The sequence below is a fragment of the Solanum verrucosum genome, unplaced genomic scaffold (assembly GCF_900185275.1).
Source record: "Solanum verrucosum unplaced genomic scaffold, falcon-dt-bn FXZP01000217.1, whole genome shotgun sequence".
Taxonomy (NCBI): Eukaryota; Viridiplantae; Streptophyta; class Magnoliopsida; order Solanales; family Solanaceae; genus Solanum; species Solanum verrucosum.
Genome location: NW_026020032.1, coordinates 124,125 through 142,755, shown reverse-complemented (window position 1 = coordinate 142,755; position 18,631 = coordinate 124,125). Strand labels below are relative to the sequence as shown.

The window sequence follows — 18,631 nt, the reverse complement described above, 5'->3', positions numbered from 1 at the left end:
TGTTTTGTTTAGTAGAAATTGTATTGCTGGTAAAATCGAGAGGTTCATCACGACGATTTCGTGCAATAGTACAATTTTTTCTTTCCTTGCAATGTCATATGTTTAAATGTTCTTAGTTTAGCTGCAGTAATTTTTATACCGAACAGAACAATGTGTTCTTCTTCTCACCTTCTCTCACATAGAGTTATTATTTCTACTAAATATATAAAAAAAATAGAGGATGGGACATTTTTATGAACAAAATTAATGTTAAAAAATAGGCAAAAGTTTAGGAGAGGACCAAAAGTACACCAATATTGCAAACATGAGGAACTATTAGTGCTGCATGTGAAAAACTCAAGTATGACTTTAAATCTTAATCCAAAGATAAGGGACTATTTGGGGCCTTCTCTCTATTTTGCTTCTGACCTTCCTTCAGGTAATCTTCTCCTCGTACGTTTAGGGTCTATTTTGCTTCTGACCCAAAGATCTTTGATAGAATTAAGAAGGGTCACAGCAAATCCTGTTGGCACAAACATGAATGTCTCCCTAGTATTTTAACTATTGAAGTTCAATATTTGCAAATAACTCGAGTATTTATATATGCTGAAATATTATTTATGACTAGGGATAACAAAGGGACGGGGACAAGTTAAAACAAATTGCTGAAATTTCACCATTGATGTCGTTGCTGCCATCTGAGCTAGCAAAATTATTAGACTAACTTTGTGATTCATCAGTCAAAATTTACTAACACAGGAACTACTGCTCAGTGCTAAAAAGCATAATATGAACTATGCTGAGAAGAGAGATAAAACTCAAATCACATACATATTAGTACTTAGCTGTACAGATGTTTCTAAGAGTACTGCATATATGTTACAGGTTCATGCAGTTTTGAATACAAAAGGTTGTTAACAACGCATAGCAGTTTTCTTATGATCACACCCTATTACATTATATATATATATATATATATCAGCTTAACGCTTGACTGAAATCTCATTTCAACACTAATTTGTGACTCAGCTGAGCCCTGAGAGATGACAAATTGAGAACTGGCCTGTTACGTGCTTTCTCCTTCTTAATCTGGATTAGCTGGTCATAAACACACCAGGGAAAGCTAATGAAATGATCTCTTTTCAACCCCTGATTGTAGCAACCCCAATATGTAGGATGATATGTAACGTGGTACCAAGCCGAAGCCTTTGGTAACATATCATCTATATCATTACGCCTCTTGAACCAGGTCCTTGCTTCCTTCCTCAAGGCCCTCACAGCAACACTAATGGCCTCAGCATCTTTTCTGCGGTCAAAAGTTTTTGATGCCTTCATGATGCCACCACTAAGTATTTCAGCCTCCGTTTTTATGCCATAGTAGTCCATTAAATTACCCAGCTTGTTGTCATATTCAGTTTTGTAGTCAAAAGCTTCGTCAATGTAATCTTCAAATCCATCAACTTCCAAATCAGCATCATATGATCTCCTTGCAACATCCCTTGTGAAGATCGCAATAGAGCTAGCCTGAGGTGCTTTGTCCTTCACTTTCCTGAAAAGCTTTCCAATAACTCTTTCTGAGATATAGGTTGTCTTGTCTGGCTTATCCATGAAGTCTGGGTATTCTTTAGGGCGCAACTGAGATGGTATTTCAGCAGGAACACCAGTCTTTGGAAAGTCCACTGCAATTGAAAAGAGCTCAGCAAGTTTTTTGCATGGATCACTCATGGCCATATCAGGTTCTCTGTCTGCAAATACGACATGGGCATTTGCTATGATTCCCAAACTGTCATTCACAATATAGTTGGTGAAGTACTCTTCAACTTCCTGCAGTAGGCAGACAGGTGAAAAGGAGTTCCTCAGTACTTGCACTGTTGTTGCACATACTGGCCAATCCCCCCTCCCCCACAACAAACAAAAAATAATAAAGAGTTCCTCAGTACTTGTATTGCATTACACATCTTATAAGTATGATTTCAAGAGTTCATTCCCTACTACAAATTCAAGAGTGTAAGTGCTCTTTCATCAGAGATGTAACTCCTATGGCACATATTGATATGCAAATCGGCGATTTGAAGTAAAAAAACCAAGAATGAGCACACTTCCACTAACTTTAGGGACTCTCAGGATTGATCCCCCTCATGAACGAGACAATAATAAACTTAGAAGATGAATCTCACATGTACAGTTGATAAGGTAAATAAGAAAGTGGAAAGAAGAAACTATTTCAGGTTTGACACAACAGAAATTTTTTATTTATGGCTTTGGTCACTTACAAGTTGTTTATCTTCAGGGTTTATTTTCCTTCATTAATTTTTTTATGGGTAGAGAATTTTATTGATGTAAAAAACAAAGAAAACAGCATAAAGGCAATGCTGTTAGCTGTACATCCAAAATAAGGAAATTGGACAATAATGAAAATATAGTGAAAATAAACAATTAAGGCATTCAGCTCTTACTGCAATACTCGTGTTGATCTCTTCCTTTTTTGTCTCATTAATAGAAAGATCTTAGAGAAGGAGAAAGAAGGGGGTGAAAGAATGAAGTCTGGTCAGCAGTTCTGGTTTTATGTGCCTATCCAGTCACGAAGCTGTGCAGAAGGAGATCTCAGCAATAGAAAAGTACAGTAACCAGTCTGTAGTTGATGCACCTAACACTCATACACTAAACTAGATTCGACTGAATCAAAGTCTTGGAGAAGGTAATCTCAGCAATAGAATAAGTGGGACTAATATGAAGCGTTGATAAAAAAAAAAAGATTAAAAGGAAAAAAAAATATCAAGACCATGCCAATTCTCCGTAAGAAAGGTTGAACATAGTGATGCATCAGAAGCATGATAATTTTGGAAGTAAAACTAGTTGTTCGAAACTAAGGGTACACTACAAAAGGAACCCCAATTACCAACAAAAAAATTTGTTGGTAAATTGATCAAATTGGTTGGCAAATTGAGTTACCAACCAAATCCCAACTTATATTAATCCGTTGCTAAAAGGCTTGTCGGTAAATATTACCAACCGATTTTAATTTGTTGGTAAACTTACCAACCAAAAATCAATTGGTAAACACCCAAAGATGTTACAAAATTTTGAAATATGGCCCTGAAATTTTCGTTGGTAAATTCACCAACTAATTTTTGGTTAGTATATCGTTAGTACCTTAACTAACGAATTGAAAAGGAGTTAGTAAATTTTTTTCTTTATTATTCGATTCCGTTGGTAATACAATTTTTTTCTTTATTATTTGATTCTGTTTTATAGTAACAAATGTTGATAGTAAACTTTTCAAGATACATTGGTAATTGGTTTTCAATTTTAGTAATAGAAAATTTATGTTGGTAATTTACCAATAAATTTTAAATACATTTTTTTCTTTTTTTTTGGTTTCCCATCCGGTGTCCAGTACCCACATTGGAGCCCGTCTAAATCCGGATTCACGCCGGGAAAGTCCCCTGGTTTTCCATCCGGTGTCCAGTACCCACATTGGAGCCCGACTAAATCCGGATTCACGCCGCAAAGTCCCACATTGGGGGATAAAACGCCCCCTAACAAAGGAGACTCTGTACCCAAGGGGAATCGAACCCGAGACCTCTTAGTTAAGGATGAATGAGTACTTACCACTCCACCACAACCCTTGTTGGTAATAAATTTTAAACACGTTAGTATGATTATTTGTTTTTCTAATAAATTTACTAATTGATTGTTAGTTTGTTGGTAATATATCATTCAAGTTCAATGTTACGTTACTAATTGATTGACAATATGTTCAAAATATTATTAACTAAATGATTATTCAATAGTAAAATATTTATTAATTTATTGCATTTAAAAATCTAAGAGCACGAATATAAATCCAAAAATATTAATATCAATTTTATAAATCATATTTGAATGAAACAATGCAAAATCTATGATAACAAGTTAAATTAATCTCAATATGATACATATCATTATATCATGATGTGTTTCTAAATGTATGTAGTGTACAAGTTGACAGTGTTAAGCAAAGTCAAATTTTGGCCAAAAGTTAAAAGTTAAAACGCCTAACGGTACAAACTGAATATGAAAACCTCAAAATCCAAACCAACCATCCTATTAGACGAAAAATGACCTTCCAGAGCTAACCGCGCTGACGAAATTCAAATTTGAGCATGTTTTCCAAAAAAATTGACCTAATTCAAATTTTAGCCAAAAGTTAAAACGCTTAACGACGCAAACTGAAAATAGAAGTCTCAAAACCCGAACCAACCATCCTATGAGACCAAAACTGAACTTATATGGCTAATCGCAGTGACAAAATTTCAATTCGAGCATGATTACCAAAAATATTGACTAAAGTGAAATTTTGGCCAAAACTTAAAAGTTAAAATGCCTTAACGGCACAAACTAAAAACGGAAGCCTCAAAACCCGAACCCTCTATCTTATTACATAAAAAATGACCTTCCGCATCTAACTGCACTGACGAAATTCTTATTTGAGCATGTTTATCAAATATTGTGACCGAAGTTAAATTTTGGCCAAAATTTATAATTTAAAACACCTAACGGCACACACTAAAAATGAATGCCTCAAAACCCGAACCAACCATCCTAATAGATAGAAAATGACCTTTGGAGTTAATTGCGTTGATGGAATTCTCATCTGAGCATGTTCACAAAAATATTGACCAAAGTCAAATTTTGGCCTAAACATAAGATTTAAAACACCTAACGGCACAAACAAAAAACGGAAGCCTCAAAACTTGAACCAACCTTCCTGTTAGATAAAAAATGACTTTTCGAAACTAATGACACTGACAAAGTTCTAATCTGAGCACGTTTACATAAAATATTGACCAAAGTCAAGTTTTGTTTAAAATTTAAAAGTTAAAACGCCTAACGACACAAACTGAATATGAAAGCCTCAACACTAGACGTTGATTTACCAAAAAATTTAACTTCAATTGGTAAATTTACCAACTATTCAAATATAAGTTAGTAATTAATAATTTACCGATAAATTTTATCACAATTGGTAATAGTTACTATTTAACTAAACATTCATATGTAATATTACCAACTAATAATTAATATGTTGGTAAATTTTACCAATGGATTAATGATCGGTTGGTATATTACCAACTATTATAATGATGTTAGTAATTTACTAACTACAATCTTTATTCGTCGGCAAAATTTCCAACTAATTGGATATTGGTTGGCAAGTTTACCAACAAATTACATTTCATTACTAATTTACCAATACATTTATATTTGGTTAGTAAATTTAGCAACACAATCTTGCCGTTGGTAAATGTTTGGTTAGTAATTCATTGGTAATATGTTAATAAATTATATAAACAATTTTTTTGTCATATTTACCAACCGATATATACTTCGTTGGTAATATTACCAACAAAAGGTGTGCGTTAGTAATATTTCAGTTGGTAATCCATTGATAGAATGTTGCTAAATTTGGCGCCATTTTTTCCCGCCGTATTTACCAACTAAAATACTTAGTTAGTAAGATTTTGGTTGGTAATCTGTTAGAATTTCGTTGTTAAGTTTTAAAATATAATTCGGTTAGAAATATGTTGGTAATTTGTTAGTAGAATACTAACCAACTTAAGTTGTTAGTAAAATTTGTTGGCAATTTGGGGTTTTTTTGTAGTGGTACCTCAATTGTGACATCATGATCCAACTGTATGCTGGGTGCTGGAGGATATTCCATCGGCTGGACTTGCCTTGGCGGAATCATGTCTTGATCCCAGCAAACAAAGTAGATATCTCCATCCAAATCACTCCCAGAACATTCATTCGGATGAGGTCTGTCATCAAAGCTTTAACACTTAAGTAACAATGCCATGAAAAAGAAATAAAGATAGAAACAGTTAACAAGGATGGAAGCTAGTTTTACACTTTTACTAGAAAGAACAATTAATAAAGTTCACACTTGAAAATTCTTCCATGAACAAAAATTGAGAATATTCCAGATAGATGAAGTACTGCTGAATTATACAACAACAACATACTCAGTAAGATACCACAAAGTGGGGTCTGAGGAGGGTAAAGTGTACGCAGACTTTACCTCTACCTCAGAGGTAGGGAGGCAGTTGAAATACATACCTAGTCTGGAGCATTTATACAAAGTTTCGAGTTGAAATAATTGTGTAGCCAGTAGGAAAATGATTTCCACCAATAAGTTTGTGTAGAATATGGGAAGGAAGAAAAGACTTCTTCGTATTTCAATATGCCTTTACATCTCATGAGAAGGGGATATTATACAAGTGAATCCTAACTAACTAAGACAGTCAATTACTCCCTCTGGTGCTTTTTGCTTCCCGAGAATCAATTTGACTATCTTTGAAACTAATTTGGATTAGAGCATTAGTAAGACCAGGCAAGAAATGGTAAAGCCTTCTATAAGATTACACGTAAGTAAACAGTTAATAGGTTTCCAACGTAAATTTACCTTTTTCCTTTCTGGGGGAATACAACACAATCTACCATGTGGTGCAGCGCTGGAACATCTACAGCCCTTAAAACACGAATATCACCAGGATGCAAGCATGGATTTTTTGCAACAACCACATTTCCCTTGAGAATGAAATTACAGTTGGTGGATCTGCTGTTATTAAATGGATGTAAATCCTCAGAAAATTCTCTATGTCCAGCACCAGTAAACTGAACAAACACCTGACCATATTCCAAGGTTCTGGATTCATCCAAACATCCCATCATTGCTCTTCCATTTGGAATAAATATTCTTGATCTAGTCCGCAAATCGAGCAACTTCGATGCGCGGAAGGTTTGCAGCATCATTGAAAGAAAGGGCTCAGCATCAGGCATATAACCACAATTTAGCATTGCCTTGAGAATATTAGTGTTCTCTCCAGGAGACATCAATTCCAAAGCCTCCTGTGCCTTCAAAGAATCATGCAAGATAGCATCAAGCTGATCTACAGCTTCCTTTTGCTTCTGTTCGAGAACATCATCTTTCACTCCAAGTGTAGACAAGAGAGTAACCAGTTGACGATTAAGATAACAAGGCTGATATTTGCTCCACCCAAGGACATCTAACTTATTATTGTCTGATTCATATTTCGACATGCTCTTTCTCAAAGACAACTTCATTGATGAATATGGATCAACAGCCACAACACCTTTATATCCACCATAACGAATCTGAAAAGCAGATGGTGTATATTGAAGGCCACATTTTGAGGCAACTCTACGAGCAAAGTCAGCAGATATTTTACCAATTCCATCAGAAAAGACATAGCTGGTTCCATGAACCTTTACGTCAGGAATAACTTCAATCTCATGCCTAAGAACACTCAAAGTCTCTTTGGAGGAACCAAAAGATTGACCAAGTCTCGCAGCATATTTTGCCACATTCTTGATCTGCGAAAAATCACCCATCCAAGTTCTTATATCATTTGCAGTAAGGCCAGGTCTTGATGCAAACATCCACACTGAATTATCCCGCAACTGGCTCGATGAAAATGCAAGAAATTCAAATTTTTTATCACCAATTACAAAGCCTTTCCGCAGAGTTGATAGGATCCTCTCATAGATGTTTGTCCTGATACCATTTCCAGTACTTGCTTTTGGTAATAAGTCTGTAGAATACAGTTTCTCCCACTCCTCATCAACAAAAGAAACACGAAGAAAGTTATCTATGTCTTCAGAATAATTGCGGAGAACCCGATTGGAAACATTAACCTCTGGACCACAAAAATAAACTTTGCATGGTGTTACTAGGACCCTTCTTACATACACCAACCCATCATCTAAAGTGATGGACGGAGATTTTGGAGGTTGTCTACCCTTGAGATACCCATCATACTGCTCAGTGAGCCACCTCACTGGATCATAACAGCACTCCTTCAAATAGTACAGTTTCTCTAAGGCTTGCTCAATGCATGCAACATTCCTCCTTTGAGGATCAACTAATCGGAAAAAGTAGACATCTAATGCTGGCCCAGGAATGCATCCATGCTGTACCAAAGAACTAATTTTGAACAATATCTTGTAGGGAATTGCAATTCCTTCCGGAGGCTGGACATTGGGAACCAGAGCCGATTTTTGAGAGACGAAAAAGGTGAAACCAGTCTGTAAAGTAATATTGTTTTCACGTTCTGTATAGTGAAAAAAATTTTCCTGGAAATTTGGAAGATGAACACCCCTACGGAACTGCAAACATAAGCTAGAAGACAGCCCTATCCAAGATGGAGCGAAATCTGTCGTCCTCACCCACTGATCATCAGGAGTTTCCTTAAAGAAGCTATAACAGGAGTTTTCAAGTCTCTTATAGATCCGAGGAGCACCAAATAACTAAATCATAGAAATAGAATGAATAAGTCAATACTGAATCTTATCATAAATCAGCAAAGTAGACTACTGATCTAACCAGAATTCAATTATATGAAGCGATATATTAACTGATGCAACCATTCTCATGAGGAAATTCTGCAAACACAGTAGAAAAGTTGCTTTCACGTTCTTTAACTTAAAAGATCACGAGCAGACAAGTCACAAGTATTGAAAAAATTGAAAATTGTGGACATATATTTGTTAACTTATATAATATGCAAGTTAGAAGCTTGGTTTATTTAATTAACCAGTGGTACCAAGCCTGTGTAGAGCACAGGCCCAAGTTTAACATCTTTACTAACACATTTTTTTTAATAGAGTTTTAGTATGCCTTTTATACGGTTATGAGCAGTGACTGCTCTCATTTATGATTCATCAATCAATATAAGGTTACAGCATTCTGTGTCTTGATGCAGCTAAAACTATGTGGCAATTCCTCAGTGCAACTAAGTTACGAGTACTGCAAACTAAAGAGGATAAAACAGTCAGCACATCAAAAATTTTAGATAAGAAGCTACAGTAAACCATCTGTATCCACCAATGAGAAAGGACAACGAATACAGAAGTACAGAAAACACCCTCCCAAGCTAAACAGATAAAATAAAAGCACATGATTTTGTCTGAATGCACAGCCTATTATAATTCTCCCATTTGGAATCTATTGCGGCTGTTGTGAAGTGCAATACAAAAATAGCGAACTCAAAGGGAAAATTCCAAAATTATACGTTTGGTCGGTAGACAGGACGACAAGAAGCTCCTCTGACTCTCCCTTATTAATAGTAGTAATAGTAATTTCTAAATTATTTTTTTTGACACTAGTAACATTAGTAATAGTAATTTCTAAATTTATAATAGGAGCGCATATTAACAGAAAATCAACACAATTTAATTACTTTACCCAAAAAAAAGAAGATAGAAAATCAACATTTTATACTTTGATGGAAACATGTGCACAAAAAAAATGAAAGACATGTTCTTCAAGAATTCTGGATGTTGACAGTACCATTTCATGGTATTCTACTATATAAAAAAAGTTCTAGCGCAAATATTCATGAAAGAGGTTAAGAATTTCGAACACTCATCTTTAAGGATGTTAACAGATATCTTTATAAAAAGAAAAGGATGTCGACAGATCAAAAGATAGGCTGAGAATATGGCAATCTGGCATGTTAGTTAGGATTTTGGACAGGATGCTAGGTTATCCACATAGCAGTGCTTATAAACGCACAAGCATCCAACCTTAAAAGACTTCAAGCAGAACAATATTGAGGAGGGCCTAACCGCTATTAATGCTTATGAACTTGTACTTTGTATTTTCTAAAGCTTCTTTACTTCATGATCAGTAGCAAATAAGTTTCCAGTTTAATGTCGGTTCAAGCCTTCATGCATGTTCAGTTTCTAGAAATGGAATTTATTGTCAAAATTCTCATAAATAGGATTTCAACCCCTTCCATATGGTTCATAAGTCAACAAATAAATATATGTTAGCAGAAATGATTTTGCTTCAAAAGAAGTGGATCAACAAGCGGTAAGAGACCCAATACATGAAAATTGTGTACCATTCAACCAATAATCAAATAATCACAATATTCACAAAGACCGAGCACAGGGAGAAGGATGAAAACAATAGCTAAAGGTTTGGAATAATTGAAAAACCTGTATGAGGAGAAACTGAGCATTTTGACCATATGGACGATGGAGCACAACCTGCCATATATTTTCATATGAAAGCTGAAGTTTATAATCAGCTGAACCACTAGATAAAAAGAAAAAAAATTTCTTCAATCCAATGCCAAATTTAATTGAAACTTCTGTACTTCCCAACACTGCAAACTTGTCATCTGATATCTGACATCCGAAATTCAAAGTTATGCCATCCATGTGATCCACATACGCCCGCAGATGGACAATATCAGTTTTCATTTCCCAAGCCTTCAAATAAGAAGAGCCAAAATACAGCCTCTTACTAGCCAAATTGATGATTTTGTCAGCACTAATGTTGTCGACAAATTGAACTTTGGCAAATGCTCTAGATCCTCCTTTGGACTGTTTAACCTCCAATGCACATACAGTTCCATATCCTGTATGTTTTTCTAAGAATGACTTGACCACTTCTGCAGACAGAAGATAAGGGAATCCGTAAACCTGAATTGTCTTTCCCATGTAGCCAAATTCCAAGTGCAGTTCGACTTTCAAATGCTAATCACCAACTGGAATACCTCCTGAAGTCTACATACATGTGTAACACAAATAAGAATACTTGTAAAGAAACAAAGATAACAAGATTAAGGTAAAAGTGTTACTATACTAGGTAAAAGAAGAGCCAAAAGTTACTAGGTAAAAGAGAATCCTAAATGCTATGCATTTCAAATTTAGCTGCATCCTTCTATTTCACACTGAACCCAAAAGCAAGAGCATTGAACTATTGATCTTTTGTGTTCTTGCCATACCTTCACTAGAGGACAACCCAGAGCTTCATACCCATCGAACATGTAAGCAACTAAACTGCTCCATAAGAAGGATATCTAAAAGCAAACTCAGCCTAATGTGCTGAAAACTAAACTCCACAAAGTTATGCAAAACTAGGACTACCAATAAAAAGAAATAAGCAACCTACTAGACACCTATTTGATACATTTTCCAGACTTGTGAGACATGAAAAATGTAGGTTTTTTGACTACTAAATACAGCAAGATGTTAATGTAGTTGTGAAGTGTTTAGCGAATGAGCCACTACATTTACTATGCCTGTTGATGTGTAATCTATAGGTCACAGGACAACACAGAAGAGAAGAAAACGAATCAAAAGGGAAATCAACCTTATTGATGTACATATTTGAGATTTTTGGCCTATAAAGATACGACACTCAGGCCTAACTCAACCCCAAAAGATTTAACTCATAAGGAAAAGATTGTCCAAGTCCATACAAACCGACCACCAATCCATTCCCCAACCGATGTGGGACCCACTCTAACACCCCTTCACGCCCAAGCCAACAGGAGCATTCACCGGGAGCCCAAACAGGATGAACCTAACTCTAATACCAGGTAAGATATGACCATCAACCCATTCCTAACCAATGTGGGACCCACTCTAACACCCCGTACATGTCCAAGCCCAACAAGAGCTTACACGGACCCCAAATAGTCTGATACCATGAAAAGATACAACACTTGAACCTAACTCAACCCCAATTTAAGTCAATCATCTAGCTAAATGGGGTTTTTTGACCTTCTCCAGTCTAGCAAACTACTACTACCTCAAGCCATATCTAGTGGTTTTACACTCTCTTTTATACAGCTTTTTGCAAAGATGACAAAGTCTGTTCTTTTTTCTTCTTTAAAGCTAACTTTTCCTTCTGCTTCTTCTTAGCCAATGATCAACAAACAGCATACTAGAAACATTAGTTAAAACATTCTTTCCATCAAGAATCTTACAGAAATTTCACCACCCATGATCATATATATATATTCAGTCAGACTCACAAAACCATGAAAAAGATTCAAACTTTAAACAACAACAAAACACACAAACCAAGAAAACAGTTACCCAACAGCCCCAAACACATAAACAACACAAAATAAACTGAATCAAAGCAAAATTTAACATGGGTCTTTGAAAGAGAGACTTACTATGCAAAAATAAAACTACCCAGTAGTAGTGCCAGAAACTGAAGCACAATCAAATTTATTTACACAACACACGAAGACTTGAGGGGAGGGGGGGAGTGATGAGTCAATCCCTAGTGAACTAAGTAAAGAATATTTCTTTATCACTCTAATTGGTTGCTTTTGCTTTCAAAGTTTTTTACAAGTATAAAATTGAACAGGGTACAATAATTCTTGGCTTTTTTTTCGTACAATGATTCAATTGAAAAAAAATTGGGATTTGTTTGAAAAAATTTATTTGACTGCTGTACAATATGGGATCCATACTTTATCCATTTCATTTACTTTCATCTTCTTACTTTTCTCATTCATTTTAAACTTTCTCTTCTACAAAAAAAATTCCTCCTTTGTAGTCTGTACGTTTTTTAAAGATTTGACCACAATGTTTTGTTATTTTATCATTATATCATTTATTTAAGGAAAACTTAAAGTGAATGTGATGAGAAAAAAAAAATTGTTTTTCAATAAGATTAAAGAAATTGAAGATAGTGAAATTAAAAATAAAAAATCATAAAATTTTGTGTTTTAATTTTAGAATAATAATTTAATTTTTGTGTTCGTTTATAAAAGATCAAACATTGATTTTTTAGGATAAATTTTTTCATCCTATTATTTTATTAATAAATGGTCCGTAATGATTTATATATATATATCCTTCTTTAAAATTAAAAAAAAATATTAGAAATATTTTTTTTGTTCTCTTTGTTAGTATTCATGTGTTTCTCTTTATAATAATCAAACTCTTTGCATTTACTTTATAGTTTAATTTATTTTATTTTTTTGATAATGCCGAGAGTACTTTTTCATGTTTAAAATAACTCGTGATTTAATTGATTATTTTTATTTAAATCAATTATGAACAAGACATCCTAATATATCGTCGTTAAATCTTTAATTTTTGTAAGAAAATAGTAAAATCGTTGGAAATAATTTATCATATTTCTTAGAAATGATTAAATTCTTAGATAATGCATAATATTTTTTTTTTTTGAAGGATCATATATATACCTTACCAAAATTTTATTTTATTGTATATTTTCGAGAAGTCCACAAAAACCAAATAGCAAGAAAAAATTTTAAAAATTAAAGTGATGAAAAATCGACTTAATTAATTTGACTTGACTATAACATTTGAAAAATCAAATTAATTAAATTTATTTTCGTTTGATAAAAAATGATCCAAACTAAATCACGACCAAAGCAATCAAGTTTTGAAGTTTGATGAATAAATATATTTAATAAGAAAAATAATAAAATTTTATGAAGAAACGAAAAGAAAAATAAAAAGGAGAAGAAGATACGGAATAGGAAAAAGAGAGAAATGAAGCTTTAGCACATTTTCTATAAGTGGGACCCAAACTCCACTTGGCAAAACCTGAGAGGATCTCATACAAAGTATTGTCTGCCATGTAATATGTATACGAGTAAAATTTTTTGATTTGTTTGAATGTTTGCTGATGTATTGAGACTTACGTAAGACAACCAATCAATTAAGTCATCTAACACTACAGTCCCCATCATATTTTTTCTTTTTCTTTTTTCCAAAAAAATATTTTAAAATATTAATATTCTTGAAGATGAAATTCATGTTCTTAGGATAGAAAGTTAACGGAGGTTCAAATTAACTTTTACGCACCTCAATTAATTTCATGAGATATCTACCACTTGCTACTAACAATAGATATCAAATAATTTTGTCTACCAAAATTAGAACATATGACAAAAATCCCTTTAGTGTTTGGTATCAGTAACTCTAGTATTATCATATTCTTTCATTTTACTATTGTTGTTTGGCTTGTTGTTTTTAGTATCTTAATTTATCAATATTATTTCTGGTTGCTATTGTTTATATAAATATCTGTTACATGGTCTCTTCAAGTATTTTATTTTTTGATTGGTTTTGGTATGTTTTATTTGAATCGATAATTTATTTGTAACAATATTTCTATATTCACAACATAAAATTAGATTGCATCCACATCTCCTCTCGTAAAATTACATTTGCATAAATTGTTGCTATTGAGTTGTATGTTTGAAAAACAATTTTAATATCAAAACAAAAAACATGTCTAAATATAATTTCAACTTTCAGATATATTATTTTTTCAAATAGTACAAACTTTCTTTTTCAAATAGTATAACTTTTTAGTATGGCCAAATGTCTAATATGGGACGCGTTTTAATGAATCATTATATTGCTTCTTTTTAAATTCTTTTTGTTTCTGTTTATTATGTTTTGGGGCAATATACATATAAGACAAATATTTTTAAATTTGATAGGAGATAATATCATACATAAATTAAATTATTATTTAATTTTTAATACTAGTATTTTTATTTCTTTTGTAAAAAATGTCATGATTCAATAAGAAAAGTTCATTATTAAGGAGATGTGTAAATTCAAGTAATGATTTTACAACAACAAAAAATAATTCAAAATAAATAAACACATAATAGCATATTATAAAAGATATATGATAAAAAATGGTATAAAAACAGGAAAAAGATAAATAACAATCTATATATACACAAATACACTTTACCTAAATGGATGATTGGTATTTATTCTTTTTCTATATTTGTGCCATTTTCCATATCTTTTAGACTTCTACAATTTATGTTAGTTGTTATATTATGACAAAAATAAAACTCAAAAATCATTTTCTTATTAAAGTATTCTTTTGGATTTCTTATAATTCAATCATACTAATTAACAAAGCTCAGCAAAGACTGTTAACCATTAAATCAATTTCCTTAATCAGGATTAGCTATATTTTCATCATTAATAAGGAATATCAAATGTTGAAATAGAATAACTAAAAGAATTTGTTATAAAGAATAAGAAAATACTTACCAGTTGTGTGTGTAATTTGCAAGCAATATATTATTTGAAAAACCCTCCAAATACACAAATAATATCATCAATTTTTCTGCCAAAGACTTTGAAGGAAGTCAATTTTTATCATGCCTTTTTTGAAGGAAAAAAAAACTTTATCACATGCTTGCCAAAGTAAAATTAGAACATTATTTATATAGTACTCTCCTATGGATTCTTAAGCTCCAATGCATTTATTAATTTAATCAATTATTAGTCTACATTTAATTATTCAATGCTAACTCTTCAAATTTCTTACTCCCTCAGTTCCATTTTACTTGTCAAATTTTAATTTGAAGTATCTATTAAGAAAATATTAATTGGTATAGTGAGTTTTTCATTTTACCTCAATTAATTGTTAGGATCTCAAATATATTTACTACTATACATTTTTCAAAGATATTAACTCAATGTTAATTAATTGAGGATATAATAGGAAAAAATATATTGTTCTTTCTTGATTGATCAAAAATGACAACTAAAAATGAACATCAAATTAGGAAATATTTGACAAGTAAATAAGGATGGAGGAAATATAATTAAAGAAGCAAAGAGATACAGATTGATAGAAGGGTATTATGGTCACTTAATTTTATAGGGTTATTTTTGTCTTTCACTTTAGCTTTGAAAGTTCCGTTCTTATAATATAGTTAATAAATATTAGTATATAATGATATATATATAATATGATATTATTTGACGTTCCTGGCAATGAAATATATTGCAGGAGGCCCAAATTACCTCGTTTGAAAAATAGATTACTAGCAAAAAAAAAAAAACAGAACAAAGTAAACAAAAAGAATTATACTCATAATCTTAATAAATAATTTTTTAATTTTTTTTGTGATTGCATTAATTTACAAATTAAACAGTTACCTTTATATTTTGTACATTTAAAGGGGAGTGATTAGTTTTTGACTGTTATTTAAATATTGATGGTTCATCTACTAATTAAGAACATTCTAAGTTTTTTTATTACTAATTATGTTAAAAAATACTGAAGATTAAATTGTTAAATATACCCATTAGTCATAACTATATAAATTAAAGTTCTCTAAGTTTTTCAAACCTCTTCACATCCTTTTTTGCACATACATCCTATCATTATTTTTTCTACTAATTTCTTCTTCTTTAGGTTTCTGCTTTATTTATTATAAAAATGAGATTAATGATGATTGGTATTTTTTACTTTTTCCTACTTTCTTCTCATTAATGTTCGTTGCTATCATTATTAAAAATTTAAAAGATAAAAGTTGCATTCAGTTGCTTTCAATAATATATAGTCTCTGTTCTAGTTTATATGATTTTTTTTTTATTTCATCATAAAAAGAATGACACATTTTTATATTAAGTAATAATTTAACTAAAATGTCTATTTTACCTTAATGAATTGATTTATAATCACACTAATATCTATCGTTTATTTTAGATCACAAGTTTTAAAAGTTTTTCTTTTTTTCTTAAATTTTGTGTCAAGTTAAACTAACTCGTATTAAATGAGACAGAAGGAGTATAAATTAGAATAACGGAACAGTCCCACCAATTAAGGCAATTTGAATGGATGCCTATGTAATTGGTAGATTCCTAGTAGAGCAGGCTTTGATTATTATTATTTTTTAATGTTTTATTCTTCTACTAAAGATGCTTTAGTTTTTTTTTTTTCTTTAGACTTTCTTATTTAAGTATTGATATATTCTCAAGTCACTTTTCAATACCATATGTTGTTAGTATTGTGAAAAATAAAAAAAAGTAAGAGTTGTTATAAAATAAAAGCAGAATATTAAAATCAAATGGTAAAAAGTGAAAACAAAAAAAAAAAGAGGAAGAACAAAGAACAATAAAAACTTTTTTTTTCAATATTTTGGTATGTCATTTCATATATAGTGTAGGCCTTGTATAGGCATTTAGTAACTTGGAGAGCAAAGCTTGCTACAGTGCATATGGGCCATGTGGGCCATGGACATACATTACATAATTTATTTACAAACACTCTCTCTTGGATGTCCATGAAAGGAAAATCTAGTAAAAGAACAATTATACATGATTGTTCGTAATATTTTCACAACGCTCTTTGGGAGTTCATTAATAAATAGTGTGCCTCGTTAAAACATTACTAGGAAAAATCCAATGAGAAAAATCTTAGTGAAGGAAAAAGAGTACACATATCTTGTAAGTTGTAATACGCATTGATAATTGTCTCATTAAAAACCTTACTAGGAAAATCCAGTGGGACAAAACCTCGGCTAAGGGAAAAAGAGTGCAGCGCGTATTATACTCCCCTGGATTAAAACAACACTTAGCAAATCGAAGATGACACATTCCAATTTTATATCTCAACTTCTCAAAGGTTGAAGTTGATTATGCCTTGGTGAATACGAAGTGTAAAACATCGGCTACACCATTCTTTTAAAGATCATGAATAAAAAGAAGAAAAACTTTGATTAAATATATTTTGCTCAGTCTTCTTTGATGTATCCTCCTCTTAGTTGAGCATACGAGGCATTGTCTTCATATAATGTTGTTGGAATATCTCTTTTCGAAGGACAATCACACATTCTCTGGGTATGTTTATTGATCTCAACCAAATATATTTTTGAAAAACACTCAATCCGTGATCTTGTCGACGTAGACAAATTGCTCGTTCAATTTGTTAGCAGCAACAATCGAGCACTGACAAACACTTTTAGTAAAATTGACCGTCTTGTGGAATGAAAGTATTTCCAAATGAAAATATATAACTTTCATGAGGTCACACTTCATATTTCCTGCAATTTTACGATCAATAAATCTTGACACAGTTGATCAGAATAAATAATTTATATTGATATTTGATTCACTCTAATATCTCCACCAATAAGAGTGATGTTATATTTTGCATGCATAGTAATAAAAACATTTACCATGAATAATTATAGATGGATACATAAGTGCACCAATTGCACTATGACATGGTACTTTCTAACCATTTTAATGAGATAAAAAAATTAATCTTTATAATATGCGATCTTACAACTATTAGGGTACTATTCAATGGAATCGCTTTATAACCTTTTAAAACCTTCAAGGATTTTCATATAATATTTTCTGTCTAGCTAGACATGATAATCATTCATCATGTGTATTCAAGTTTTTCATATATTGTTAGACGGAAAGAACCTCATTGCATCCACCTTGGGGAGTATACATCTCCATACAATAATGTCAGGACTTGTGCGAAAAATCTTTATTTTTCAATGTACAATCCGTACTTTATATTTTACGATTTTGCTTATCGCACAATAATTCATTTGTACCCCATTGACATTATAGCTTGGTATATGGACAAAATAAGTCCAAAATCAACTAAGTGAATAGAAAAATACTTGGATTGTATTTTCTTTTGGCCAATCATTTAACTATCAACTCTCGACAGATTTAATTTCAAGATCCTCATCACCATTTATAATTTTGAGCGCTACATTATATTCAAGATATCGTCGACGGTTATTTGATATCGATTCTAATGTGACATAACTTACCAAGCTCACTTTATTTTTCATCATTTACAGGTACCTGAACATTTGTCAAGGTTTTATAAAGTGTTATGTCATGGTGCTCTTTCTAAAGCACTTGCCTCATTATTATGACCATCTTGATCATTTGCTCCTTTTCTTCTTCAAGAAGTTTTATCTTTCGAATCGATTAATTTATCACGCTTCAGGCGTGCCATAAAGTATGTCCTTCAAGGACTTTTCAATGGAGCATTCATAACTGGATTATA

General features: G+C 32.1%; 1 protein-coding gene across 1 annotated transcript; it reads right to left on the bottom strand.

Moving 5' to 3' along the window:
- Positions 1-791: 791 nt before the first annotated feature.
- On the bottom strand, positions 792-12,110 carry LOC125821496 (probable RNA-dependent RNA polymerase 1). Its single transcript, XM_049500916.1, has 5 exons — positions 11,961-12,110; positions 9,985-10,557; positions 6,425-8,289; positions 5,630-5,780; positions 792-1,803 (listed from the first exon to the last, which is right to left on the bottom strand). Exons 2-5 carry the CDS (start codon positions 10,489-10,491, stop codon positions 982-984), a joined length of 3,345 nt encoding a protein of 1,114 aa, XP_049356873.1. The 5' UTR covers positions 10,492-10,557; positions 11,961-12,110; the 3' UTR covers positions 792-981.
- Between the last annotated feature and the right edge of the window lie 6,521 nt (positions 12,111-18,631).